Source organism: Erythrolamprus reginae, chromosome 10, assembly GCF_031021105.1.
Source record: "Erythrolamprus reginae isolate rEryReg1 chromosome 10, rEryReg1.hap1, whole genome shotgun sequence".
NCBI lineage: Eukaryota > Metazoa > Chordata > Lepidosauria > Squamata > Dipsadidae > Erythrolamprus > Erythrolamprus reginae.
The window spans coordinates 5,295,781-5,323,315 of NC_091959.1; the positions used below are offsets into that span (position 1 = coordinate 5,295,781).

The 27,535-nt window shown below is 45.1% G+C and overlaps 1 protein-coding gene across 1 annotated transcript in view; it reads left to right on the forward strand.

Moving 5' to 3' along the window:
* The first annotated feature begins 4,542 nt into the window (after positions 1–4,542).
* INSYN1 (inhibitory synaptic factor 1) overlaps positions 4,543–27,535 on the forward strand; it is a 67,926-nt gene continuing 44,933 nt past the window's right edge. The window contains exons 1-2 of the mRNA XM_070761947.1: positions 4,543–4,676; positions 5,568–6,490. Of these exons, the coding sequence (XP_070618048.1) occupies positions 6,329–6,490 (162 nt within the window). The 5' untranslated portion in view covers positions 4,543–4,676; positions 5,568–6,328. The remainder of the gene's footprint in view (positions 4,677–5,567; positions 6,491–27,535) is intronic.

Genomic DNA, 27,535 nt, shown 5'->3' on the forward strand with positions numbered 1-27,535 from the left:
CATCCTGATAGCTGAAGACCTCTTCAAAGGATGTGGATTGGATGCCATCCTACAGCTTCCAGATTTGTTTGTGTGTGTGCATATACACATATATTTTATTTTATTATTTATTTACTTATTTATTTATTTATTTATTTTGTCCAATACACAATACATATTGAAGAGGATAGACATGAAGTATTATATATAAAGAGAAGATATAAAAGTAGAGAAGATACAGTATATGAAAGGAAGAAAAGATATATGATATATGAGATAAGGAGAGACAAATGGACAGGGGACGAAAGGCAGGCTAGTGCACTTATGTACGCCCCTTACTGACCTCTAAGGAACCTGGAGAGGTCAATCATGGATAGTCTAAGGGAGAAATGTTGGGGGTTAGGGGTTGACACTACTGAGTCCGGTAGTGAGTTCCACGCTTCGACAACTCGGTTGCTAAAGTCATATTTTTTGCAGTCAAGTTTGGAGCGATTAATATTAAGTTTGAATTTGTTGCATGCTCTTGTGTTGTTGCGGTTGAAGCTGAAGTAGTCATTGACAGGCAGGACGTTGCAGTATATGATTTTGTGGGCAATACTTAGATTGTGTTTTAGGTATCGTAGTTCTAAACTTTCTAGACCTAGGATTGATAATCTGCTTTCGTAGGGCATTCTTTTATTTTTATTTATTTTGTCCAATACACAATGAGGGTTTTAGTGGATATATATCTATATACACATAGTAAAATACATGATGAAGATTATAGAGGAGATACTCATAGTAAAATATATCTAAGAAAGAATAGAAAAGAAGATATAGGCATAGAACATATCAATGAAAGAATAGAAGAAGAGTTATAGGAATAGAAGAAAGGTATAGGAGATATAGGAGAGCAATAGGACAGGGGACGGAAGGCACTCTAGTGCACTTGTACTCGCCCCTTACTGACCTCTTAGGAATCTGGATAGGTCAACCGTAGATAATCTAAGGGTAAAGTGTTGGGGGTTTGGGGATGACACTATGGAGTCCGGTAATGAGTTCCACGCTTCGACAACTCGGTTACTGAAGTCATATTTTTTACAGTCAAGTTTGGAGCGGTTAATATTAAGTTTAAATTTGTTGTGTGCTCTTGTGTTGTTGTGGTTGAAGCTGAAGTAGTCATTGACAGGCAGGACGTTGCAGTATATGATTTTGTGGGCAATACTTAGATCGTGTTTTAGGCATCGTAGTTCTAAGCTTTCTAGACCTAGGATTGATAGTCTGCTTTCGTAGGGCATTCTGTTTCGAGTGGAGGAGTGAAGGGCTCTTTGGGTGAAGTATCTTTGGACATTTTCTATGGTGTTGATGTCCGAGACGTGGCATGGGTTCCAGACAGATGAGCTGTATTCAAGGATTGGGGCAGAGTCTGAAGAAGGTCAGATGAGTTCTTGAGTTTATGTGGCAGGGAGGCTTTGAAGAGATAGAAGAACTTGTCTCTGCTAACTCTGCGTTCTTCCCTCAAGAGCAAAGAGCCCAATGAATCACATTCGATCACACACACACACAAAATCATAAACAAGCATCAAAAGAAGATAGAGAGGGGGAGAGGAGGAGAGAGTGGGGTGAGAGGACATAAAATACAACTCCCCAAACAATTTTGGGTGATTAATCCTTTGGTGGTTCCTAGTCATCAGTTCTCAAATGCAGCCTACACTACAGAATAATAAAAGACTCAAATATACTTTTTGGCATTGCACATTTATGTGATCCTTCCCTTAGGAATACAAATTAGATAAACACAAATATCAGATCACCCATCCTGATTTTCGAAGCGTCTTCCAAGGCCTAGCCTGGGTTTTCATAATTGCCATCCAGTACAGATAAAAACTCGGGAGGGGGGTGGGAGCATTTGAAGACCTTGTCTACGAACACCCTACGAAACTTGACTTACAATCCTGGGTCTAGAAAGCTTAGAACTAAGACACCTCAAACATGATCTAAGTATTGCCCACAAGATCATATACTGCAACATCCTGCCTGTCAACAACCACGTCAGCTTCAACCACAACAACACAAGAGCCCGCAACAGATTCAAGCTTAATATTAACCGCTCCAAACTTGACTGTAAAAAAAACGACTTTAGCAATCGAGTTGTCGAAGCGTGGAATTCACTACCGGACTCTGTAGTATCATCCCCTAACCCCCAACAGTTTACCCTTAAGACTATCCACGGTTGACCTCACCAAGTTCCTACGAGGTCAGTAAGGGGCGTACATAAGTGCACCAGAGTGGCTACTGTCCCCTGTCCTATTGTCTCTCCTATATCTCCTATATCTTCTCTTCTATCCCTATATCTTTTTCTGCTATTCTCTCATAGTTTACTCCTTTATTTTCTCCTCTATTCCCCCTTTAATTAATTCTACCTGATTATATCCTCTATAAGCCTCATTGTGTATTATTGTGTATTGGACAAAACAAATAAACAAACAAACAAATAAATTATGTTATTAATGTTTTTTAAATTGATTTAATTTTCTACTATTGGATTTGTAATGTATTGTATCACTGTTATGCTGTGAGCCTGCCCCGAGTCTTCGGAGAGGGGCGGCATACAAATCGAATAAACTATAACTATAAACTAAATAAATGCATACATACGATGCATTCCAACTATACCTTTCGTAGCTACATTTGTAATTGGACCAGGATATCTGCGAGACCGCCTTCTGCCACACGAATCCCAGCAACCGGTTAGGTCCCACAGAGTTGGCCTTCTCCGGGTCCCGTCGACTAAACAATGTCGGCTGGCGGTACCCAGGGGAAGAGCCTTCTCTGTGGTGGCTCCGACCCTCTGGAGCCAGCTCCCCCCCAGAGATTAGGATTGCCCCCACCCTCCTTGCCTTTCGTAAACTCCTTAAAACCCACCTCTGCCGTCAGGCATGGGGGAATTGAGACATCTCCCCCTTGCCCATGTAGTTTTTGTGTATGATTCGATTGTGTGCTTGTTTTTTATATATTGGGGTTTCTTTTTTGGACTTTTTAACCTAAAACTGTAATTTAGATGGCTAAAGATTAGATTTGTTACTATGTACTGTTTTTTACCATTGTTGTGAGCCGCCCCGAGTCTGTGGAGAGGGGCGGCATATAAATTCAATAAATCTAATCTACAAAGTTTTTTTAAAAAAATACAGGGAAGATATTTTTAACACAGCTCCACTGTACACTCGCCCACCCTTCTTTCTTTTTCTTTTTCTCTCCTCTCTTTTGCTTCTCCTCTTTTTCTTTTTCCTTCTTTTTCTCTCTACTTTCTCTCTATCCTTTTTTTTTTGGTAAGTCTCTATGTTTATTGACTTTATATTTTTACATTCAGACATATTGTAATGCATTAGGTTTCAATTGTCAACTGTTATTACTGTCTTTTATGTTTTGTATACTTGTAAATAAAAACTTAAAAATAAAATAATAATAATAATAAAAATACAGAGAAGGGGGGTGGAGAGGTTTTCTCTGCTTGCTGTTAACTGGGATGCAGGGGGTTCTGGCCCTTTAAATCCCCCTGTACCACGAAGGCCCCGCCTCCTTTTCTTCTGACACAGCACCAGCTTAGCATCTCCAAGCTGAGCAATCGCCTCCAAGCTGGCAGACTGTGAGGATGTCAGGAGGGAGGGGGAAACCTCCAGTGCAGCTTTTTCCACTGCTCGCTAGCAGGAGAGGAGGAGGAGGAGGAGGAGGAAAAGGAGGAGGAGGAGGAGGAGGAGGAAAAGGAAGGGTGCTGGGCAGCTGCGGCCGATGCAAGACACTCCAGCGGACCTCAGGAGACCCGAGTGGGATGAGGACCAGGGCGAAAGTGGTCAGCCTCTGCTTCCTTGCCTTCTAGCTGGCCTTCCCAAGGCATCGTAATCTGGACACTGGACTTACCTCGCTGTCACTCAAGTCTGGGAGCTTTGAAGAAGACGTGCATTCTCTCTCTCTCTCTCTCTTTCTCTCTTTTTCTCCCCCTCTCTCTGCCTCTCTCCCTCTGTCTAGCTTTGCTCAAATCCCTCCTTCTCCTGCTTACCAGGATGCAAGCCTCAATCTCCAAGAGCATCCATTGAGGGCTCCAGCAGAAGCCTTCTCCATCCTCAGCTCCTCCATCACTTGCTCGGCCGTTCCAAGTTGCTTCCAGTTGCTGTCGGGGTCGGGGGGAATCCCTGACCCTCGGCGTCCAACGACTTAAAGGACACCGCCGGGCTCCGAAATACCCTCTCGCCATCCCACGCTGGGAACCACGGGTCACCTGTGGACTCAAGGCCTGGGGGGGCGTCAAATTTGAGGGGGATTTGCCCCCTTCCGCTCTGCGGATGGCCAAGCTGCAAAGCCAGAGTTTCTCAATGGAATAGATTACTCTTTCCGGCTGGTTGCAAGAGGCAGGGTTGAAATTTTTAACAGCTCTCCACCTTAATAGAAAAAGGAAATCGGAAAGCAATAATTCAGAGGGGGGTCCTCGAGAAACTGCGGGTGAGGATTGTTGTGTACGCTTTGGGGTTTTTTTAAAATCTCCTAATTTTTTTATTGGATGTATCTGATGCCTCGCCACCACCAAGGTCCACGCTCCGTCGGTCGGTCCTGGAGAACCGGAATGGGATTTGAGAATCCGGTGGGCATCCCCAGGGGCTGCTGGAAGGGAGAGCAAGAGACCCCTTTAGTATGAAGCGTGTTCCCGACCGGCTGCTGTGGTTGTAAGTTTTTATTTATTTATTTATTCTTTGTCCAATATACAATACATATGGAAGTGAGTAGGCATTAAGTAATATATATAAAGATAGAAGGAAAAAGAGGATATATATGATATAAGAGATAAGGAGAGAATATATATGATATATGTATGTGTGTATATATATATATATATATATATATATATATATAGATAGATAGATAGATAGATAGATAGATAGATAGATAGATAGATAGATAGATAGATAGATAGATAGATAAGGTAAGGGAAGACAATTGGACAGGGGACGATAGGCACATCAGTGCACTTATATACACCCCTTACTGGCCTCTTAGGAACTTGGAGAGGTCAATTGTGGAGAGTCTAAAGGAGAAATGTTGGGGGTTGGGAGTTGACGCTTTTGAAGTTGTCTTAGTGGCTGAAAAGGGAGGTGATGTTTTTCCTGGACGTCAAAAAAATATAAAATGAAATAAAACCGGTTGGATCCGCAGGACCACTGCTGGGTCAAGGATCCCCAAGGGGGAGAGGTCTAAAAGTATCATTTGGATGGGGGAGGTTGAAATCAGGACATTGACAGGTTGGAGGGGGTTGGTTGAGTGTTGCATGTGCTTCCCACTCCAGGTGGATCATCTCCAAAGGAGACCTCACCACACAGGAATTGCTTTTGACTTGGGGCTGCCTTGAAACACAGGGCTGAACCCATTGGGTGTCTTTTTTCGTGGGGAACAGGAGGTCATCCTTCTCTAAAGAAGTCACCATGGGAACACCCAGTCAAGTTGAAGTTCAGGGACTTGGAAGGCTGGTGGTGGTGTTGTGTTCTCCCCAAAGCCATTTCTGACCGTGGTAAATTTCCCCTCCCTTCCCCCCTCCGCTCTCTCTTTCTCTCACACTGCAGGAAATGGTGTGCAATTCTCCAGTGCTTCCAGGAACTCCCCAATGCCCCCTCTGAAGGCTGAATCGCCCCATGTTCCTCATTTTTTAAGGCGCTTCCTAAGAACTCAACTCAACACCTCCAAAGCCTGGCCAGGTGGGCATTGCTGCAGGACCTTCTTAGCCTCTGCCCCAGCTGTACGGATGGCAGTCGAACCGAGCCACCCTTGCAGAAGACTTCTGGGCAGCAGAGACAGGGAAGACCCTGAGCAAGGACTCCAGAGCCGAGATCTCCCAGGGATTCTCCCCAAGAGCAGCGGTGAACTAGCCGGAGGTGATGCCCACTCTGTTGGGAAGGACAACGTGGCATATTGATTGGCAAGAACCATTGGCTTCTTTCTGGAGAGCGGAGCACAAATAACACACCTTAACCTTTTTTTTAAAAGCTCGTGGTCTGTGGCGTTCTCTCCCAAAACTGGTTTGTGATTCCAAACCTTGGCTACCTAGTGGGCCGGTGGCCAACGTTGGAGGAGATGTCGGTGCGTTGGATTCATCAACCCTTCCACTCCATTCCATTCTCCTTGGTTTTGTTGGCCCCTTCCAGTGACCCTAGGGAGAACGAAGGATAGGAAGTGAGTGCGCCGCTGGGACTTTCTGGGCAGGGGGGCAGCGTTAAGATGTGGAGATCTCCCCACCCAAGAGAGGCTCCGTGGAGGCACAATCTGGTCGGGCAACAGCAGAATGTGCAACACGACTCTGCCCCAGCTCCCCGGCACCCTGTGAAGAATGAACAACCGGGACGCGCAGGATAGGAAGCCCAATAGCAACACAACAGACGGCCCCAACATCAATGAGAAGGAGCGCATCCGAGGGCGCATGAAAATGGTGATTGGGCAGCTAGAAGGCATTCTGCAAGAACTCAAGGAGGTGGCGAAGGAACTCCGAGACGTAAGTGGGGTCCTTGAGGCGCGTCCGATCTTAGGATGGGGCCAAACGACCTGGAAAAAAGCTCTGGTGGTGCTTCTGTCAAATGGTTTAGTGCAGTGATGGCGAACCTATGGCATGGGTGCCACAGGTGGCACGCAGAGCCATATCTGCTGGCAAGGGAATGGAGCCCCTCCCTTATGAAACCAGGTTGCAACGCCTTGGTCTCTTCAGCCTTGAAAGACGGCATTGAAGGGGTGACTTGATCGAAGTGTATAAAATCATGCATGGGATAGAAAAGGTGGATAGAGGAAAATTATTTTCTCTATCACACAATACTAGGACAAGGGGGCCCTCCCTAAAGCTCATAGGTAAGAAAGTGAGGACAAATCAAGGGAAATATTTCTTCACCCAGAGGGTCCTTGGTTTATGGAATTCACTTCCAGAAGAGATCGTGACAGCTGTCAGTCTTGATAGCTTCTAGGCAGGATTAGACAGATTCATGGATACCAAGTGTATCATAGGTGGTTATTGAAACGGATGTCCAAGTGCCGCCTCTATGTTGGTTGAGGCAGGCAGGACTCCCTTGGGTACCATTTGTTGACAGTCAGGGGTAGAATTGTCTTGCCTTCTCTTTCTGCTCAAGATCCCCATGGACAATTGGTGGGCCACTATGGGACACAGAATGCTGAACTCAATGGGCTTTGGCCTGATTCAGCAGGGCTGTTCTTATCTTCCTTCCTTCCTTCCTTCCTTCCTTCCTTCCTTCCTTCCTTCCTTCCTTCTCTCCCTTATTGAAATGGATGACCATGTGCTGCCTCTATGTTGGTTGAGACAGGCAGGGTTCCCTTGAATACCATTTGTTGGGGGTCAAGGGAAAGGGAGGGTCTTGCCTTCTCTTCTGCTCAAGATCCCCATGGGCAATTGGTGGGGCACTGTGGGACCCAGAATGCTGGACTTGATGGGCTTTGGCTTGATTCAGCATGGCTCTTCTTAGGTTCTTATGTTCACACAAGCCATTGCCCTAGCTCAGCTCCAACATGCATGTGCATGCCGGCCAGTTGATTTTCGGCTCCCACGGAGGCTATGGGAGGGCATTTTCAGCTTACAGAGGGCCTCCAGAGGAATGGCGGAGGGCATTTTTGCCCTCTCTAGATTCCAGGGAAGCCTCCAGAGTCTGGGGAGAGTGAAAAACGGCCTACAGGGCTCACGAGAAGTTTGGAAATGGACCTAATGGGTCTACCTAAACTTGGGAAACGGGCCATTTCTGGCCTCCAGGAGGAGCGGGAGTCCGTTTTCACCCTCCGCAGGCATTGAATTATGGGTGTGGGAACTCACACATGAGCAATAGCGCACGTGTGAACACTTTCGGCACCCATCGGAAAAAAGGTTCGCCATCACTGGTTTAGTGGGTAAAGAGGATTAGAGGATTAGAGGGACAGAGGGACAGAGAAGTCGCAGGACGTGGATTAGTTTAAGGGCAGACTAGATGGACCATGAGGTCTTTTTCTGCCGTCAGGGTTAAATAAGGTCCAGGAGGGAAGTGTTTTTTAATAGGAAAGTGAACACAAGAACAAGGGGACACAATCTGAAGTTAGTTGGGGGAAAGATCAAAAGCAACATGAGAAAATATTATTTCACTGAAAGAGTAGTAGATCCTTGGAACAAACTTCCAGCAGACGTGGTTGGTAAATCCACAGTAACTGAATTTAAACATGCCTGGGATAAAAGTATATCCATCCTAAGATAAAATACAAAAAATAGTATAAGGGCAGACTAGATGGACCATGAGGTCTTTTTCTGCCGTCAATCTTCTATGTTTCTATGTTTCTAAATGTGCCAGGAAAAAATGGGGCCCATGATTGTGTCGAGTTCCATCTTGCTGTTAACTCTGATTTGTTTTATTTTAAGGATCTTGGTTGTTTGGGAGCATGTAAGTGCCAGGCCTTAAGGTTGTGATCATGCTGAAGTTGCCGAAATGTTTTTCTTGATGCATTTTTGGGTGATTCTGGGTAATGGCCTTGTGTTCTTCAAGTGGTGAAAATGTTTCTTTGCCCAGTGTGAAGTTCTGGAGATGATTCTTGGGTTCGTTGACTATTGTGGACGCTATTAGATGGTTTAGCTTAAAAATAAACCAGACAAAGAACGTAACTGTTGGTTCAGTTGGAAATATCTTGTGAATGGATGGGAGTGAGATGATGGGCAAACATGGGCCTTCAACGTTTGTAAAGTGGTACTCGGAAGTAGCTATACCCACCATGCTTGGACTATAAACTTTTTGGCTGCATAGCTAGAGGTATAACAAGCAGGAAGAGGGAGATTGTGATCCCGCTATATAGAATGCTGGTGAGACCACATTTGGAATACTGTGTTCAGTTCTGGAGACCTCACCTACAAAAAGATATTGACAAAATTGAACGGGTCCAAAGACGGGCTACAAGAATGGTGGAAGGTCTTAAGCATAAAACGTATCAGGAAAGACTTCATGAACTCCATCTGTATAGTCTGGAGGACAGAAGGAAAAGGGGGGACAGGATCGAAACATTTAAATAAATAAGGTCCAGGAGGGAAGTTTTTTTAATAGGAAAGTGAACCCAAGAACAAGGGGACACAATCTGAAGCTAGTTGGGGGAAAGATCAAAAGCAACGTTGGAAAATATTATTTCACTGAAAGAGTAGTAGATCCTTGGAACAAACTTCCAGCAGACGTGGTAGATAAATCCACAGTAACTGAATTTAAACATGCCTGGGATAAACATATATCCATCCTAAGATAAAATACAGGAAATAGTATAAGGGCAGACTAGAATGGACCATGAGGTCTTTTTCTGCCGTCAGACTTCTATGTTTCTATGTTTTGCAAAATTCCTCATCAGAAAAACATTGGCTTTTAAATCTTGGCAAGGGAAGCTTCCAAGTTAATTGGGCAGCCTAACCAATTTAGCTGGATTATCTTCCTCTTGAGAGTCTCCTACCTTTCCATCTGGGATTAACATGTCCGTTGTCCTAGATAGGACCTTTCCCTTAGCTTGTTCTCTGGAGATGGAAAGTGTACGTTAGCCAGGAAGGAGCAAAGCAAAGAGATCCAGTCTAAATACAGTGGTACCTCTACTTACAAACTTAATTCGTTCCGTGACCAGGTTCTTAAGTAGAAAGGTTTGTAAGAAGAAGCGATTTTTCCCATAGGAATGAATGTAAAAGCAAATAATGCATGCGATTGGGAAAACCACAGGGAGGGTGGAGTCCCTGTTTTCTCCTAGGAGATTCCTAGAGAGGCCCCATGGAGACTTCTTCCTGCCTTTTCCAGCACTGTTTTCTCCTAGGAGATTCCTAGAGAGGCCCCATGGAGACTTCTTCCTGCCTTTTCCAGCACTGTTTTCTCCTAGGAGATTCCTAGAGAGGCCCCATGGAGGCTTCTTCCTGCCTTTTCCAGCACTGTTTCCTCCCAGGAGATTCCTAGAGAGGCCCCATGGAGGCTTCTTCCTGCCTTTTCCAGCACTGTTTCCTCCCAGGAGATTCCTAGAGAGGCCTCATGGAGGCTTTTTCCTGCCTTTTCTGGTTACAGTTTCGGAGACTCGGATTTGTAAGTGGAAAATTGTTCTTAAGAAGAGGCAAAAAAAATCGTGAATACACAGTTCTTATCTAGAAAAGTTCGTAAGTAGAGGCGTTCTTAGATAGAGGTTCCACTGTACTGCTAATGGGTTGATGGGCCTTGCTGATGACCCTGCTACCAGCTCAACTTCTGACCTCGTCTCAATTTTGTAGCCTCCAAACTAAAGTTTCAAACTGCATCATATCTCTTGAAGAACCTGCTTGGGGTTTAATGTGAAATTCATCAGTTATGGCTCACAAGTCTTACCTGCCCTACTTCCAAAACACCTCTACAGCCCCAACAAGGACAGAGAAGCTTTGCTTGTGGTAGCCAACTTGCCATGGTCAATTCAACATGGCCAGCTCAACCATGGCCAACTCCCATGGCCAACTTCCTGCAGATCAATTCAACCATTCAATTTAATCATTCTCCTTTCATTTTTTTGCCTCGTTTGGCATCCTTTCTTTAATAGAATAGAATAGAATTCTTTCTTGGCCAAGTGTGATTAGGCACACAAGAAATTTGTCTTTGGTGCACATGCTCTCAGATACATTTGTCAAGAATCATAAGGGACATCACTTAATGATTGTCACAGGGTTCAAATAAGCAATGAGGAAACTACTAATAAAAATCTTAAGGATACAAGCAACAAGTTACAGTCATACAGTCATAAGTGGGAGGAGGTGGATGATAGGAATGATGAGAAAAAACTAGTTGTAATTATTATTATTATTATTTATTGGATTTGTATACCGCCCCTCTCCGCAGACTCGGGCGGCTAACAACAGTAATAAAACAGCATATAACAATAATCCAATACTAAAAACAATTAAAAACCCATTATTATAAAAACCAATCATGCATAAAATTGTAAAGGCCTAGGGGGAAAGGGTATCTCAATTCCCCCATGCCTGGCAGCAGAGGTGGGTTTTAAACAGCTTACGAAAGGCAAGGAGGGTGGGGGCAATTCTAATCTCTGGGGGGAGTTGGTTCCAGAGAGCCGGGGCCGCCACAGAGAAGGCTCTTCCCCTGGGTCCCGCCAAGCGGCATTGTTTAGTTGACGGGACCCGGAGAAGATCCACTCTGTGGGACTTAACCGGTCGCTGGGATTCGTGCAGCAGAAGGCGGTCCCGGAGATAATCTGGTCCGGTGCCATGAAGGGCTTTATAGGTCATAACCAACACTTTGAATTGTGACCGAAAACTGATTGGCAACCAATGCAGACTGCAGAGTCTTGGTGTAACATGGGCATATTTGCAAATGCCCCCCTCGCCACAGCTGAAAGGTGTTTCTCTAATGTGAGCTGTTGACGGGACCCAGAGAAGACCGACTCTGTGGGACCTAACTGGTCACTGGGATTCGTGCAGCAGAAGGCGGTCCTTGAGGTAATATAGTATAGTATACTTAGGAAATCATTTGACCGTGTTGAGGGAATTATTTGTTTAGCAGAGTGATGGCATTTGGGGAAAAGACTGTTCTTGTGTCTAGGAATACAGTAATCCCTCGCTACTTCACGGTTCGTCTTTTGCGGATTCGCTACTTCATGGGATTTCAAAGGGGGCTTAAATCCATTAAATCCATTGAAAATTTTAAATCCATTAAAAATGCATAAAATTCTTCTACACTACTCCTGTACTCTATTAAAGAAACTGGTAGGATATCCCATGTAGTATCCAGCTGAGAAACATTATAGAATGACTGTTTAATGCAAAGGGTGGGTTTCAAAAGTCCAAATACTCATTAAATACATAAAAAACTATATTTCCTCTACTTCATGGAAATTTGTTTTCCATGTGTGGTCTTGGAACACATCCCCCACGAAAAATGAGGGATTAATGTGCTGCTATCTTGAGTGTGGTAACCATCTAGATCAGTGTTTCCCAACCTTGGCAACTTGAAGATATTTGGACTTCAACTCCCAGAATTCCCCAGCCAGCATTTGCTGGCTGGGGAATTCTGGGAGCTGAAGTCCAAATATCTTCAAGTTGCCAAGGTTGGGAAACACTGATCAAGAGCAATTTTTCTCCAGCTGGTGAACTTAAAGATGTGTAGACTTCAACTCCATGGCTGGCGGGGAAATTCTGGGAGTTGAAGTCCCCACATCTTCAAGTTCACCAGGTGGCGGAACCTTCTCTGCATCGTATCATTTCAATCCCAGCTGAAATGAACATCAGCTCTCTCGCTTCTTCTGTTTGCCACCAAAAGCCGCTTTGGTGACAGGAGGGAGCGAAGCAAGCCAAGTTTAGCTTCGCCGTGATTCAGCAATTAAATTCTTCCAGGGTTTCCTGCAGCTACAGGTTGAAAGCAGGTAGACAGGAGAGATGTTTGGTTGGTTGGTTGCCTGGTTACACAGAAATCCTTGCTGAGAATTCATGTCCAGGCTTTAAGAAAATAGGCTAGTGTACCTTCAACTTGACGGAGTGGCTGGGGGTCTTGCCTCCCAAGGACAATTCCATCTGTCCGTCCATTACCCTGGTGGGGGAATTATTGACCCCCTCAGAGAGGGTTCGCAACTTGGGCGTCCTCCTCGATCCACAGCTCACATTAGAGAAACATCTTACAGCTGTGGCGAGGGGGGCATTTGCCCAGGTTTGCCTGGTGCACCAGTTGCGACCCTATTTGGACCGGGAGTCACTGCTCACAGTCACTCATGCCCTCATCACCTCGAGGCTCGACTACTGTAATGCTCTCTACATGGGGCTACCTTTGAAGAATGTTCAGAAACTTCAGATCGTGCAGAATGCAGCTGCGAGAGCAATCATGGGCTTTCCCAAATATGCCCATGTTACACCAACACTCCGCAGTCTGCATTGGTTGCCGATCAGTTTCCCGTCACAATTCAAAGTGTTGGTTATGACCTATAAAGCCCTTCATGGCACCGGACCAGATTATCTCCGGGACCGCCTTCTGCTGCACGAATCCCAGCGACCAGTTAGGTCCCACAGAGTGGGTCTTCTCTGAGTCCCGACAACTCCCCCCAGAGATTAGAGTTGCCCCGACCCTCCTTGCCTTTCGTAAGCTCCTTAAAACCCACCTCTGTCGCCAGGCATGGGGGAATTGAGATGCTCTTTCCCCCTGGGCCTTTACAATTTCATGTGTGGTATGTCTGTATGTATGTTTGGTTTTTTATATTAATGGGTTTTTTAATCATTTTTAGTATTTATTGGATTGTTATTGTACATTGTTTTATTACTGTTGTTAGCCGCCCCGAGCCTCCGGAGAGGGGCGGCATACAAATCCAATCAATCAATCAATCAATCAATCAACAAACAAACTAACTAACTAACTAACTAACTAACTAACTAACTAACTAACTAACTAACTAACTAACTTGCTAGGATATCAACTGTCATCTTCACAGGGTAGATAAATGTGTCCTCTCCCCCAGAGATAGTGTAATGCAAAGATGTCCAACCTTGGCAACTTTAAAACTTGTGGACCACAATTTCAATAGGATAGAATAGAATTCTTTATTGGCCAAGTGTGATTGGACACACAAGGAATTTGTCTTTGGTACAAATGCTCTGTGTACATAAAATAAAATGTTTAGAATCATGAGGTACAACACTTAATGATTGTCATAGGGTCAAATAAACAATGAAGAAACAATCAATATTAATAAAAATCTTAAGGATATAAGCAACAAGTTACAGTCATACAGTCACAGGTGAGAGGAGATGAGTGATGGGAATAATGATTTTAAAAAACTAGTAGTAATAGTAGTGCAAACTTAGTAAATAGTTTGACAGTGTTGAGGGAATTATTTGTTTAGCAGAATGATGGCGTTCGGGGGAAAAATGTTCTTGTGTCTAGTTGTCTTGGTGTAGCGACGTTTTGAGGGTAGGAATTGAAACAGTTTATGTTCAGGATGCGAGGGCCAGTAAATATTTCCACCGCCCTCTTTTTGACTCGTGCAGTCTACAGGTCCTCAATGGAAGGCAGGTTGGCACAATTGTTTTTTCCGCAGTTCTGATTCTCCTCTGAAGTCTGCGTGGGTCTTGTTGGGTTGCAGAACCAAATCACACAGTTATGGAGATGTAGATGACAGACTCAGTGATTCCTCTGTAGAACTGGATCAGCAGCTCCTTGGGCAGTTTGAACTTCCTGAGTTGGCGCCGAAAGAATTCAACTCAGAATTCCTCAGTCAGCCATACTGAGTTGAAGTCTACATGTCTTAAAGTTGCCAACGTTTGACATCCTGGCTTAATGCCTTTTGACCCCGGTGTTTAAGACTCCCTCTCCACCTCTTACAAATCCTAAAATCTTCCCAGAAAATTGGCATTAGCTCTGCCTTGTTTTTGAGACGTAGTCTTCAATGAAACTTCCAAAGCTGGCGTTGATCCTCAAGCCAACTTAAATTAGGCTCTTCTGCCAGAAACCATGGTTAACTTGAACTTTGGTGTGCTGGAGACAACCTATCCAGCAATTTGGCTCACGAAGCTGGCTTGCGTCTTCGCAATTTGAGCTTCTGATCTCTTTGTAGCTGCTGTTTTTGGGCTTTGCAAGTTTCCAAGGGGAAGAAGACTAATCTGAGGGTTGACCAACCGTGGTTAGTCATGATTGCCAAATGTAGCGGAGGCTTTCCAGAAATCTCACAGATGAAAACTAAGACATGTTCTGGGATCCCTTTGCTGACTACGGGCATGTTAATGAAAACACGGCAAAAATGAAGCTCAGCCCTATTTTTGACTTGCAAGGACCATGCAATTGCAGCCAACATCTGGATATATTATGTCTCCCTCTGCAGATGCTCCATATTACACACATTGGCTGCTATCCTCCCTCCACCTGCTCTACATTAAAAGATATTTAAAAATCACTTTTGAACCCCTTTAAGAATAATTAAAGCAACCAGCTGAACTCCCACCGCATCCGATTGCTGCTGTTCCATATAGTCCCCTTAAACCCACAAATTATTCATTCAAGGCAGAGTTGTGCAACTAGCATGTTGTAAACCTCCCCTCTGGCAAGGATTTAGAGAGTTCCAGGTGCCTTCTCTAAAATCACTGCTAAATTTGATCAGCTCCTGATCTATTTGCCAAATTCATATTTCCCTTGGAGTCGTTCTCTCGCTCTTCTATAGGTGTTCGGCTTTTAAGGCCCAGTTAAGATCAGTGGTTGATTTATTATTATTATTATTATTATTATTATTATTATTATTATTATTATTATTGTCAATACAACACAGCAAACAAGATCACTATGCCGGATTTCGTATTTCATCACCAGTCGGGCGCTTCCCAAGCACCTAGGACTGCGTGATGTAGCGGTGAATTATGTTTGCCGATCCCAGTAAAGCGGCCTTTTGCAATTGACAGATGGAGATTTTGTCAATTCCGATGGTTTTCAAATGTTTAGCTTTCAGGAGACTTACCTTTGTCTCATCATCTCCGTCTCTCTCCTCCTTTCTTTTCATCCCTGTTAAACATCTTTCCATGGTGTCTCTTAAGGGTTTGTTATATGCACTTCATATCTCCTACTCTGTGTGGTGGGCTATTGTTTGGTGCAAAAAAACCCCCACTGCCCATGTCAAAAAAAGCACATCCCCAGGGTCATGCGCCCCCTCTGACATCACGTCTACCTGTGGGGCCCTACCCCACTATTTGAGAAACACTGGCTTAGGTTAAACCTCACATAAGAATTGTCTCATTTAGCAACAGAAATTGTGGTAGTGTGTGGAGGGCTAGCTGGGGATATTTCTTGCAAAGGGATGGTGGATTTGAGTGGGAGGGGAAACATTTATTTTTCCCCTCGTGGCTTCTTATGGGCCCTGAGGAAATTATTATTATTATTATTATTATTATTATTATTATTATTATTATTATTATTATTATTATTATTTTAATTGGATTTGTATGCCGCCCCACTCCGCAGAGTCGGGGCGGCTAACAACAATTATAAAAACAACATGTACAATCCAATTAATAAAACAACTAAAAACCCTTATTATAAAAACCAAACATACACACAAACATACCATACATAACTTGTAATGGCCTAGGGGGAAGGAATATCTTAACTCCCCCATGCCTGGTGATAAAGGTGGGTCTTGAGTAATTTGCGAAAGACAGGGAGGGTGGGGGCCATTCTAATCTCTGGGGGGAGTTGATTCCAGAGGGCTGGGGCCACCACAGAGAAGGCTCTTCCCCTGGGGCCCACCAAACGACATTGTTTGGTCGACAGGACCCGGAGAAGGCCAACTCTGTGGGACCTTATCAGCCGCTGGGATTCGTGCGGTAGAAGGCAGTTCCGGATGTATTCTGGCTCCATGCCATGTAGGGCTTTAAAGATCATTACCAACACTTGGGACACAAATGTCCACCCGAAAGATATTGAAGGACATTTGGTGTCTCCTTGGAAGGAAACTGAGTGAAACATATCAGTAATGATGTGGGAACGAGCGGCAATGTTTATTCTCAGCTCTGCCACTTTGGGGCTGTGGCTCCTGTAAGGATCAACCCTGGCTCGTAAATTACCTCCCAGTGTTGCTGACAACTTGTTCATTTCCCTCCGAGTGCAAATGCAAACTTGAGAGAGGGTTTAGAGCAAGGGGCAAACTGGCCTATCCATTAACAGAGCCATAAATCTTGTAAAGTAGGTGATCCACAGCTCTTCCAAGAGGTGGAAATCCAGAGTTTAATGTAATTCTCCAAGGTTACAGGTGATAACACCAAGGTTCTCCACGTAGTAGCCATCCTGAGCGGTAAAAACAGGATCGGCACAGCTGGCTCACCTCTGCAGAAACTGGGGAACCCATAACACGTATTACCTGTCCTGGTTTTAAACAGATGTGCTGTTCTCATGAGTCAGGAACTGATTTATGATGGTGAGCTGCTGCTTGAGAAGGGAGTTGGACTAGAAGACCGCCAAGGTCCCTTCCAATTCTGTTATTCTGTTAAATCTGCCCCAGAGACATTCTCTATCCCCCCCCAAGTTGAGCTCTCCGTGGTTCTGAAACATAAATACATCTCTGCAGATTAAATTCTTGTGGATCAGAACAGCAAGTCAAATATCCTCCCCTAGCCAACACCCAGAGAGTAGGAAGGTAGGTAGGTAGGTAGGTAGAATAGATAGATAGATAGATAGATAGATAGATAGATAGATAGATAGATAGATGATAGATAGATGATAGATAGATAGATAGATAGATAGATAGATAGATAGATAGATAGATAGATGATAGATGATAGATAGATAGATGATAGATAGATGATAGATAGATAGATGATAGATAGATAGATAGATAGATGATAAGCTTGATGATAGATAGATAGATAGATGATATATAGATAGATAGATAGATAGATGATAGATAGATAGATAGATAGATAGATAGATAGATAGATAGATAGATAAATGATAGATAGATAGATGATAAGCTTGATGATAGATAGATAGATGATATATAGATAGATAGATAGATGATAGATAGATAGATAGATAGATAAATGATAGATAGATAGATAGATAGATATAAGCTTGATGATAGATAGATAGATGATAGATAGATAGATGATAGATAGATAGATAGATAGATGATAAGCTTGATGATAGATAGATAGATGATTGATAGATAGATAGATGATAGATAGATAGATAGATGATAGATAGATAGATAGATAGATAAATGATAGATAGATAGATAGATAGATAGATAGATAGATAGATAGATAGATAGATAGATAGATAGATAGATAGATAATTGGCGGCTGGATCTATGAGGTTTGTCAAAAACCATGGGCTGAACTGAGTCCTCTTGTGTCTATCCATAGAAAAACCTGCACATAAATAAGTTATTCTAGGAAGAGGTCCATAAAAAAAGCCATTTTTTTCCAAACGTGGCATTAAAAAACAGGTCTCTCTGGAGTTATTCTGTTGAAAGACCGCTGAACAGAAGACTGCCCCTTGAAAAAAACATCTTTGGGACAACCATGCTTTGAGTGACTGAGCAGATAGATGATAGATGAGACATCTCCAAAGCTAGGTTTCCTTCTAGGATGCCGTAGCTGTTTTTTCCAACTCCTCCGAGCCTCTGGGCTTCTTTGGGCCCTCTAAAGGGAAGGGCTAGCTGGCTGGTTTTCCAGCTGCCTCTTAGTACCCTAGAGAAATGGAACAGGTGTTAAACTGAAAAGCTATTGTTAGTTTTCCCTTTCCCTTCAGCAATAGACAGTGCTGTGGAAAGCATCTGTCTACTGGGTGTTTTGGTTTCGGGTTTTTTTTTTTTAACTTGGCTTTGTTAACATTCCTCTTGGATTTTTTTTTTTTTTTTAATGGCGTGAAAATAAAGGGAATTTTTGCTGCTGCAAAACCTGCATTGTCTGGAGGCAGCGATATTCGCTTCTTATTCTCAGCACTTCACGTCAACAGAAGCGAAGACAATCACCGCCTGCCTTCCGCCTAAAGGCTCGGAGGAGAAACAACGGCAGTGTGGGGAAAATAAAACGAAGTTTTCCAGATCAGGAGAAGCGATTAGGTCCCAATGTCGTCTGGCGGGACCCAGGGGAAGAGCCTTCTCTGTGGCGGCCCCGACCCTCTGGAATCAGGACTGCCTCCACCCTCCTTGCCTTTCGCAAACTCCTTAAAACCCACCTCTGCCGTCAGGCGTGGGGAAATTGATTCCCCTGGGCTGCTCTGTTTTATTTATGCATGGTTTGTCTGGGATGTATGACTGTTTTTATATTAAGGGTTTTAAATTGTTTTTAATTATTGGATTTGTACTGTGTTCTGTTGTTGTGAGCTGCTCTGAGTCTCCGGAGACGGGCGGCATACAAATCTAATAAATAATAAAATAATAATAATTGTTCTGTCGGGCTCTATGGTAGAATCCTACCAAAAATTCACAGGTACAAATTTCAGATACACACACGTTTGAAAATTCAAAACAATGTTCTTTATAATGAAAATTCCCTTAAACCAAGCCCTCTTTTGGTATAGCAAAGAGCACTCGTCTCCAAACAAACGTAATTTGTACAAGTCCCTTATCAGTTCTGTGATACTTAGCTTGCAGCTGTGAGGCAATTCACAGTCCTTCTTCTTTCACAAAGTGAAACACACTTTGCCCTGGTTTAGTTTCAAAGCGGGGAAAAATCAGCACACAAAAGGTCAAAGTCAGCAAGGCAGGCACGAAACACAACGATCAGATAATCCTCCACAATGGCCAAACCCACAGGCTGCTATTTATAGCAGCCTCACTAATGACCACAGCCCCACCCAACCACAGGTGGCCTCATTTTCTTTGATAATAATCTCTCAGTTGTTGCTGCCTATGCATCGCTCTCCGCATGCATGGCTGTATCATTAACTCTTGTTCCGAATCCAAGGAGGAGCTAGATAATTGATCTCCTTCTGAGCTGTCTGCCCCACTCTCCTCCTCCCTGTCACTCATGTCTTCTTGGTCAGAGGAGCCTTCATCAGCAGATTCCACCGGGGGCAAAACAGACCTGCAGCATGTGGATGTCTCCCCCACATCCACAGTCCTTGGGGCAGGAGCAGGGCCAGAGCTAACCACAACAAATAATAATAATAATATGGACTTAGTGCACAAGCTAAGTTGCACGAGGGAATGCACTTATGCAAAATGTCATGATGTGAACCAGTGGGGCAGGTCAGTAGGTGGCTGGAGAACTCTGGGAGTTGAAGTCCACAAGTCTTAAACTTGCCAGGTTTGAAGACCTCTGCCTTAGAGGAAGGGCTATAGTATCCCCATCGCTTTTCATCCCTAGCCCGGCCTTTCCTGCATTACAAACGGCTTTTGTCTGCAATCGAATCTCTTATCCCTCCTTCTCCTTCAATTCTCCTCCAGCACGGGGTCACTTTCAACCCTGACATTCAGCTTCAGAACGGAAAGCTCATTAATATTAATCTTGTGTTCCTCTGGTGATTAATTTATCCTCTTTGCCACCAGGATCCATTCCCTGCCCTTGCCTGTTCCTTGTCTCCCCCTTCTCCCCCCATCAATTTCTATTTTCGAAAGCCTCTGTACTTATTAGGCTAGAGCTTTGTCTCCATCGCTTAATAACTTCTAAACAACTTCTATCACATCCTCATCACTTTATGGCAGCCCGGCTGGAGATAAATTATTGACCGAGAGGCACACCTAACCAGGGTGTTATTATTCTAAGCACCTGTTAGGAGAACAAAGCACAGGCCTTTCGCCCCAAAAAACCACCCCATTGCCTCCACCTAAGTCATCTTCCCAGTCCATAACGTGGTGAATAAACATCCAGTCCACACCCAAACTATACCATTGGTGGGGAGGGTTTTGGGAGAGTTTTGCCTTCTCTTTCTGCTCAAGATCTCCATGGACAATTGGTGGGCCACTGTGGGACACAGAATGCTGGGCTCGAAGGGCTTTGGCCAGATTCAGCAGGGCTCTTCTTAGGTTCTTATGTTCCTTCCTTCCTTCCTTCCCTCCTTCCCTCCTTCCTTCCTTCCTTTTCTCCCTTATTGAAATGGATGTCCATGTGCCGCCTCTATGTTGGTTGAGGCAGGTAGGGTTCCCTTGGGTCCCATTTGTTGGGGGTCAAGGGAAAGGAGGGTTTTGCCTTCTCTTTCTGCTCAAGATCCCCATGGACAATGGATGGGCCACTGTGGGACACAGAATGCTGGACTCGATGGGCTTTGGCCTGATTCAGCATGGCCCTTCTTATGTTCTTATGTTCTTTCCTTCCTTTTTCTTTCCTTCTCCTTCCTTCCTTCCTTCTCTCCCTTATTGAAACGGATGTCCATGTGCTGCCTCTATGTTGGTTGAGGCAGGTAGTATGCCCTTGGGTACCATTTGTTGGGGGTCAAGGGAAAGGAGGGTTTTGCCTTCTCTATCTGCTCAAGATCCCCATGGACAATGGGTGGGCCACTGTGGGACACAGAATGCTGGACTCGATGTGCTTTGGCCTGATTCAGCAGGGCTCTTCTTATGTTCCTTCCTTCCTTCCTTCCTTCCTTCCTTCCTTCCTCCTCTCCCTTATTGAAACGGATGTCCAAATGCCGCCTCTATGTTGATTGAGGCAGGTAGGTTTCCCTTGGGTCCCATTTGTTGGGGGTCAAGGGAAAGGGAGGGTCTTGCCTTCTCTTTCTGCTCAAGATCCCCATGGAGAGTTGGTGGGCCACTGTGGGACACAGAATGCTGGACTCGGTGGGCTTTGGCCCAGTTCAGCAGGGCTCTTCTCAGGTTCTTAATATATATTGCTAGGCCAATGATGGCAAACCTATGGCATGTATGCCACAGGTGTCACATGGAGCCATATCTGAGGGCCGGGCAGCATAGAAATACATTAAATTAAAATAAATTAATCGATCCTTGCTTCTTCAATATCCTTCTCCCTTTTTGGTGTCGTGTTTGAGCAGGAATTCCAGAATTGTTCTCTTTTGGTGCTCACAATTATCCAGTCATGAGATCAACAGTGGACACCTCCCGTTTTATGACAGCCCTAGCCGCCCTTTTCCTGTGTGATGTGTATTTTTCTTTGAAGGGAACCTCTCTCTCCCCTTTGACAAATGTCTTCTTTCAGGAAACCCGGGAAGAAATTGTGACAAGCTGCTAACCGCAGACGCACCTGAAAAAGAAGAAAAAAATATGAGTTGCAATTTATGCCCCACATTTCAAAAAGTATTTGTCAGCTCTTTGGCCTGACGGTTCCCCATCAGCCAACCTGTCAAAGATGTGGGTCATTAAGAGAATACAGAAGGAGGAGGAAGAGGAAGAACTGTCCTTCCCTCACCCCCTCCCACCCTTCCTTCATTGCTTCCTCATTCCCTCTCTCCCTTCCTTCCTCTCTATCTTTTCTTTCCTTGCTCCCTTCCCTTAACTCCCTGCCTTCCTTCCTTCCTTTCTTCCTTCATTCCTCCCTCCCACTCTCTCTTCCTCTCCCTCTCTCTTCCTCCCTCCCTCCCTGCTTTCCTCCTCAGTTCCTTCCTCGTTCCCTTCTCTTCCTTTCTTCATATCTTCCTTCTTTCCTTCCTCTCTCCCTCCCTTCTTTCCTCTCTCCCTTCCTTCCTTGCTTCCTTCCCTTCTCTCCCTTTCTCCCTTACTCTTTCCCTTCTTTCCTTCCTTCCTTCTTTCCTTTCTCCCTTCCTTCCTTCCTCCCTTCTGTCCCTTTCTTCCTTGCTCCCTCCTTCCTTCCTTCTTCCCTTCATCTCTCCCTCCCTCCCTCCCTCCCTTCCTTCCTGTCTTCCTTCCTTCCTGCCTGCCTCCCCCTTAACTCTCTCCTTCCCTCCCTCCCTTCCTCATTCCCTCTCTCTCCCTCCCTTCCTAAAAATAGGTCGATCAAGAATGCCAATAAGAACATAAGCAGGCTATCTGATTTCAGCGCCCATCTGTGTTCCGAGTGCTCAGCTGCAGAACGCAGACAGATTTCAGACAGGGAGATGGTTCCCACCACCACCATCCCACCCCCGATTGCTCCCCATCCTCTCCTCCTCCTCCTCCTCCTCCTCTCTGACTTAGAAGCCCGGGGAGACCCCCAAGGCCTCTCTGCCCACCCACCCCATCTCCTCGCCCCGGCACCTTGGCCTTCTAGATGGAAGCAGCGAGCTTGAACTATGCTCCCATGGGAACGGCACACAACAAGACCCTGGATCTAGAGTAGGCCTGGCATCCCTCTGCCAAGCTGCCTGCACCCTCCTGGGGGGGGGGGCTTAAAGCCTGGGGGCTCCCAGAAAAAGGCAGTGACCTTAAAGGAGCCCTGACAGCAGAGCGGAGGGTCAACATGAATGGGGGGAGCAAACAGAGAGAAGGGGCAGAACTGGAACACTTCCCGCCGCCTCCAGCAGAGGGTGCCATGCCCCCCAGAAGATCAAAGGGAAAGCAAGCTTTCCCTTGGATCTTCTGGGGGGCATGGCGCCCTCTGCTGGAGGCAGCGGGAAGTGTTCCAGTTCTGCCTCTCCTCTTTCCCCTTGATCTTCTGGGGGGCATGGCGCCCTCTGCTGGAGGCGGTGGGAAGTGTTCCAGTTCTGCCCCCCCCCCGTCCCCCCCAGCAGCTTTCCCACTCCCGGCATTGATTCAGTTTCTGCTTCTGCTTTTGTGACAGGCCTCTCTCCCAGCGGTTGCCATAGCGACTGCAGTGACCGTGGCGTGGAGCCCAAAGCAAACCTCCACTTCTCTCCAACCGTATGATTTATATTCCCCGTCTTCCTCAGATGTGTTAAATACAGGATCTTAATTGACTCTTCCCTCTGAAGTCGAGTCAGATTAATTAAAAAAGAGACATCCAGCTCCCAATTTGGCAAAAAGGGTTTCGGCGTTTGGGTTCTGGTGCCCTCCCCCCTCCCTCCCTCCCTTCCCTCCCTCTATTTCTCCTTCCTTCCTCCCTCCCTCCCTTCCTTTCCTCCTTCCCTATCTCCTTCCTTTCTTCTTCCCTTCCCTTCTTCCCTCCTATTTCTCTGTATTTCCTTCCTTCCTTCCTCCTTTCCTTCCCTCCCTCTCTCCTTCCTTTCTTCTTCCCTTCTTCCTTCTTTCTATTTCTCTTTCTTTCCTTTCTTCCCTTCCTTTCCTCCTTCCTCCCTTCTGTCTTTCCTCCCTCCCTTCCTGCTCCCTATTTCCCTCCCTCCATTCCCACCTTTTTCTCCTTCCTTCCCTCCCATCCTCCTGCCCTCCCTCCCTTCCTCCTTCCTTCTTTCCCTCCCCTTCCTTCTTCCTACTTTCTCTCCCTTCCTCCTTCCTTCTTTCCCTCCCTTCCTCCTTCCTCCTTTCCCTCCCTTCCTCCTTCCTTCTTTCCCTCCCTTCCTCCTTCCGTCCCTCCGTTCCTTCTTCCTTCCTGCTCTCCCTTCCTCCTTCCTTTCTTCCTTCCTTCTTTCCCTCCCTTCTTCCTTCCTTCTTTTCCTCCCTTTTCCCTTCCTTTTTTCTCTCCCTTGCTCCTTCCTCCTTCCTTCCCTCCGTTCCTTCTTCCTTCCTGCTCTCCCTTCCTCCTTCCTTTCTTCCTTCCTTCTTTCCCTCCCTTCTTCCTTCCTTCTTTTCCTCCCTTTTCCCTTCCTTTTTTCTCTCCCTTGCTCCTTCCTCCTTTCTCTCCCTTCCTCTTTCCTTCTTTCCCTCCCTTCCTCCTTCCTTCCTTCCCTCTTTCCTCCCTCTCTTCCTTCCCACTCCCCATTCCCCTCTCTCCCATCCTTCCCCCTCTCCCTCCCTTCCAATTTCTCCCCCATTCCAAAAAAAGCAGAGCATGGCAGAGACTGATTCGCCATCCCATTTGGTTGGTTCTAAACAGGGGGCCCGGCAGATGCCTCACCCACCGGGAGCCTGTGCCCACCCCCTTGTGGCAGAGTGCCAATCTGGGTAATTTTTCCCCTTTATGAAAAGGGATCCGATCGGGCCCCTAAGTGTCGCCCTGAAAGTGACAATGGAAGACGTGACTAATTTATTACACCGAGGTGTGCGATGTGGCGGATAGATGTGTATTAACTCAGTCGCTACTCCTTATAAATAGAAACACAGCGTGACTCACCGCCGAGGGGGAAATCGCGGCCACAAATGGCCTCCGTGGCTCACTTGGCATTTGAGATAACGCCGTGCCAACTTCGGCTGCTGGATTTCTCCAGGGGGCTCTTTCCCTGGGAATTGGGCTCCTGTTTTTCTCAGAGAGGTTGAGAATTTCTTTCCCGTTTCTCCCGCTCAGATCCTTTCATGGGGGGGCTACTACTGGCGCCCAGTGAAGGGCTACCAAAGTTTTGACTACCACGCTGTGGGCGTGGCTTATGCAGGGCACCCTGCATTTTCTTTCAACCTCTTTCAGTGCAAATTGGGTGCTCTGGGGTGGAGCTTCATTTCCGCTACCCCACTGAGTTCCCACCCTCCATCCGGGCAGTGGCCCACCCCTGCTGCTGCCTCTGGGGAGATGGAGAGGGCAGTATGTGGCCAAGAGAGCTATCATGGTGTTGTGGTTCAGCCTGAGGCTGCTCAGGGACCGGCTGTGTCTCTGCTGGCTCCATGCCCGGAGGAGGATGACAGCGAAGAGGAGGGGGCTGACCAGTCGGACGGGGGAGAGGAAAGTCAGGAATGGGATGAAGGAGAACAGCATGAGAGCCCCGGGGGGGGGGGGGGCTCTCCCTAACCAGTAGTTTGGAGTCATTAGGTGATGAAGCTCAAGCCGTCATTGACATGCGACAGAGATGGTCAGATCAAAGAAAGGAGCAATTAAAGAAGTATTACCAGCACTGAATTAGGAACAGCTGGGCTTGGGTGTGGTCCTCCTTAGCAGGGTTTAAAAGGCAGGCAAGCCCTTGAAGCCATGTGGAGTGTTATCAGTTTGGAGTTGCGTTATCCTGTCTTGTTTCTCGGCGTCTCTGTTCCTGGCTTGTGGCCCAGCAGCTTTGGAAGACCCGTGGGAGGTGTAGGTCTGCTATCTACAGCCTCGGCTTGGTAGCAAGAATTCTGTATTGCTGCATGGACTTTTGCCTTCGTGGCTATATCTGAAGATATAGCGTTTTCCTGTTTGTAAAGACATTTTCTGTTACCTGTGTTTTTCTTGAATTTTATAAAACTGCCTTTGCCTTTTACCAGTGTGTCTGGCTTCTCTTTTTGGGTTGCTATTGGCTTCTGGAGTGACCCAGACAGAACACATGGGTTACCTAGATTTGCCCATGTCTCTCCAGCACTCTGTGGCCTGCACTGGCTGCCGATTAGTTTCTGGTCATAATTCAAAGTGTTGGTCATGACTAGTGATGGGCAAACCTAATGGTGTTCGTGTTCGGCAAGTTCGGACGAACTTTACGCAAAATTCGGCCGAACCCGAACTCGAACCCGAACGGGGAATCCTTCCCATGAAGAGATTCCGGGGGCGGAGCCTTGATGTCACTGGCAGGTTGCTAAGGACGCCAAGGTGATCACTTCCTGGATTCCATGGAATCCAGGAAGTGATCACCTTGGCGTCCTTAGCAACCTGCCGGTGACATCAAAGCTCCGAACACCGAACACGACCCCGAAGTTTGAAAAAATTTCGTGTTCGTGTTCGGCATACCGAACACCGCAAAATTCGGTACGGACCCAAATTGTGTGGGTTCAGTTCACCCATTACTAGTAATGACCTATAAAGTCCTACATGGCATCGGACCAGAATACCTCTGGGACCACCTTCTGCCACACAAATCCCAGCGACCAATAATGTCCCACAGAATCAACTCCCCCCCACCCTCCTCGCCTTCCGTAAGAGTCTTAAGACTCCCCTATGTCGCCAGGCTTGGGGCAATTAGCTCTCAGACCCCTGGTCAACAAAACGAGATATATGTTGTATTATTGAACTGGTATGATTGTGTTTAATGTTGGATTTTTTTAGACTGTAATTTAAAATTTAATTAGATTTGCCTCTGTGTTATATTGTTATATTATATGCTGTGAGCCGTCCCGAGTCCTCGGAGAAAGGCGGCATACAAGTCTAATTAGTAAGTAACTAAGTAAGTAAGTAAGTAAGTAAGTAAGTAAGTAAGTAAGTAAGTAAGTAAGTAAGTAAGTAAGTGAGTAAATAAATAAGTCTTTTTAAAAAAAATAAACATTTATTTTTTAAAAAAAATTAAAAATAAATTCAGCTTGACGCCCCTGCTCTATACCATTTCAGACTAATAATAATAATAATAATAATAATAATAATAATAATAATAATAATAATTTATTAGACTTGTATGCCGCCCCTCTCCGGCTCAATCTCTTCTTAAAAGCCTCCAGAATTGGTGGGAAGCCGTTCTGCTGATTAATTGTCCTCATTGTCTGGGAATTGATTGATCTCTCCTTGATTAGCTTCCACCCTTAGAGGCAAATTGTTCCACCGATTAATTGGTTTTTGTTTTATTTTTTTTTAATTTAAGAGCCGTAAGGCCGCCAACAAAGACACATATAAAACAAATATAAAACAGAACAGGAGGGGATCACATTCCCCTTTTACAAAAAGTCTCCCTCACTGCGTATCAACATTTTAAACTCTCCCTCTTAAATATTTACATAGTACATTTTACATTTTGCATCCCTGGTTCTTAACATATTTATATCTCTTGTTTCTTATACTTTCTATAATGCATTCCATTACATATTTATTGTAATAGCTAAAGTTGTTAGAGCTCTTGTTTCCTCACTTTTAACTTGCCTCTAATATACGTCCTTTTACTTCTTCATTCTATCCTCTAACATTTGTATAGTTAATTAATATTCCATCTCTTCCTTTCCTCTCATTTCTTTTGTCAATTTCTCCATTTCTGCATATGCCAAAATTTTGCTTATTATTTCTTCATCTTTTGGTATACCATCATTTTTCCAATACTGTTTATAGATTATCCTCGCCGCCAATTATAATATGTTTAATGAAGTATTGTATTTCCTTCTTGTGGTTTTTTTCCCATTATACCCAGTAAAGTATCGTAATTTTTAGAATATAAGACATACCTTAGTTTTGGGGGAGGAAAACAAGGAAATTTTTTTTGCCTCTGCCTCCCAGCAATTTGCCTCCTAGAAAACAGCAAACAATTTTATTTTATTTATTTTATTATTTGGATTTGTATGCCGC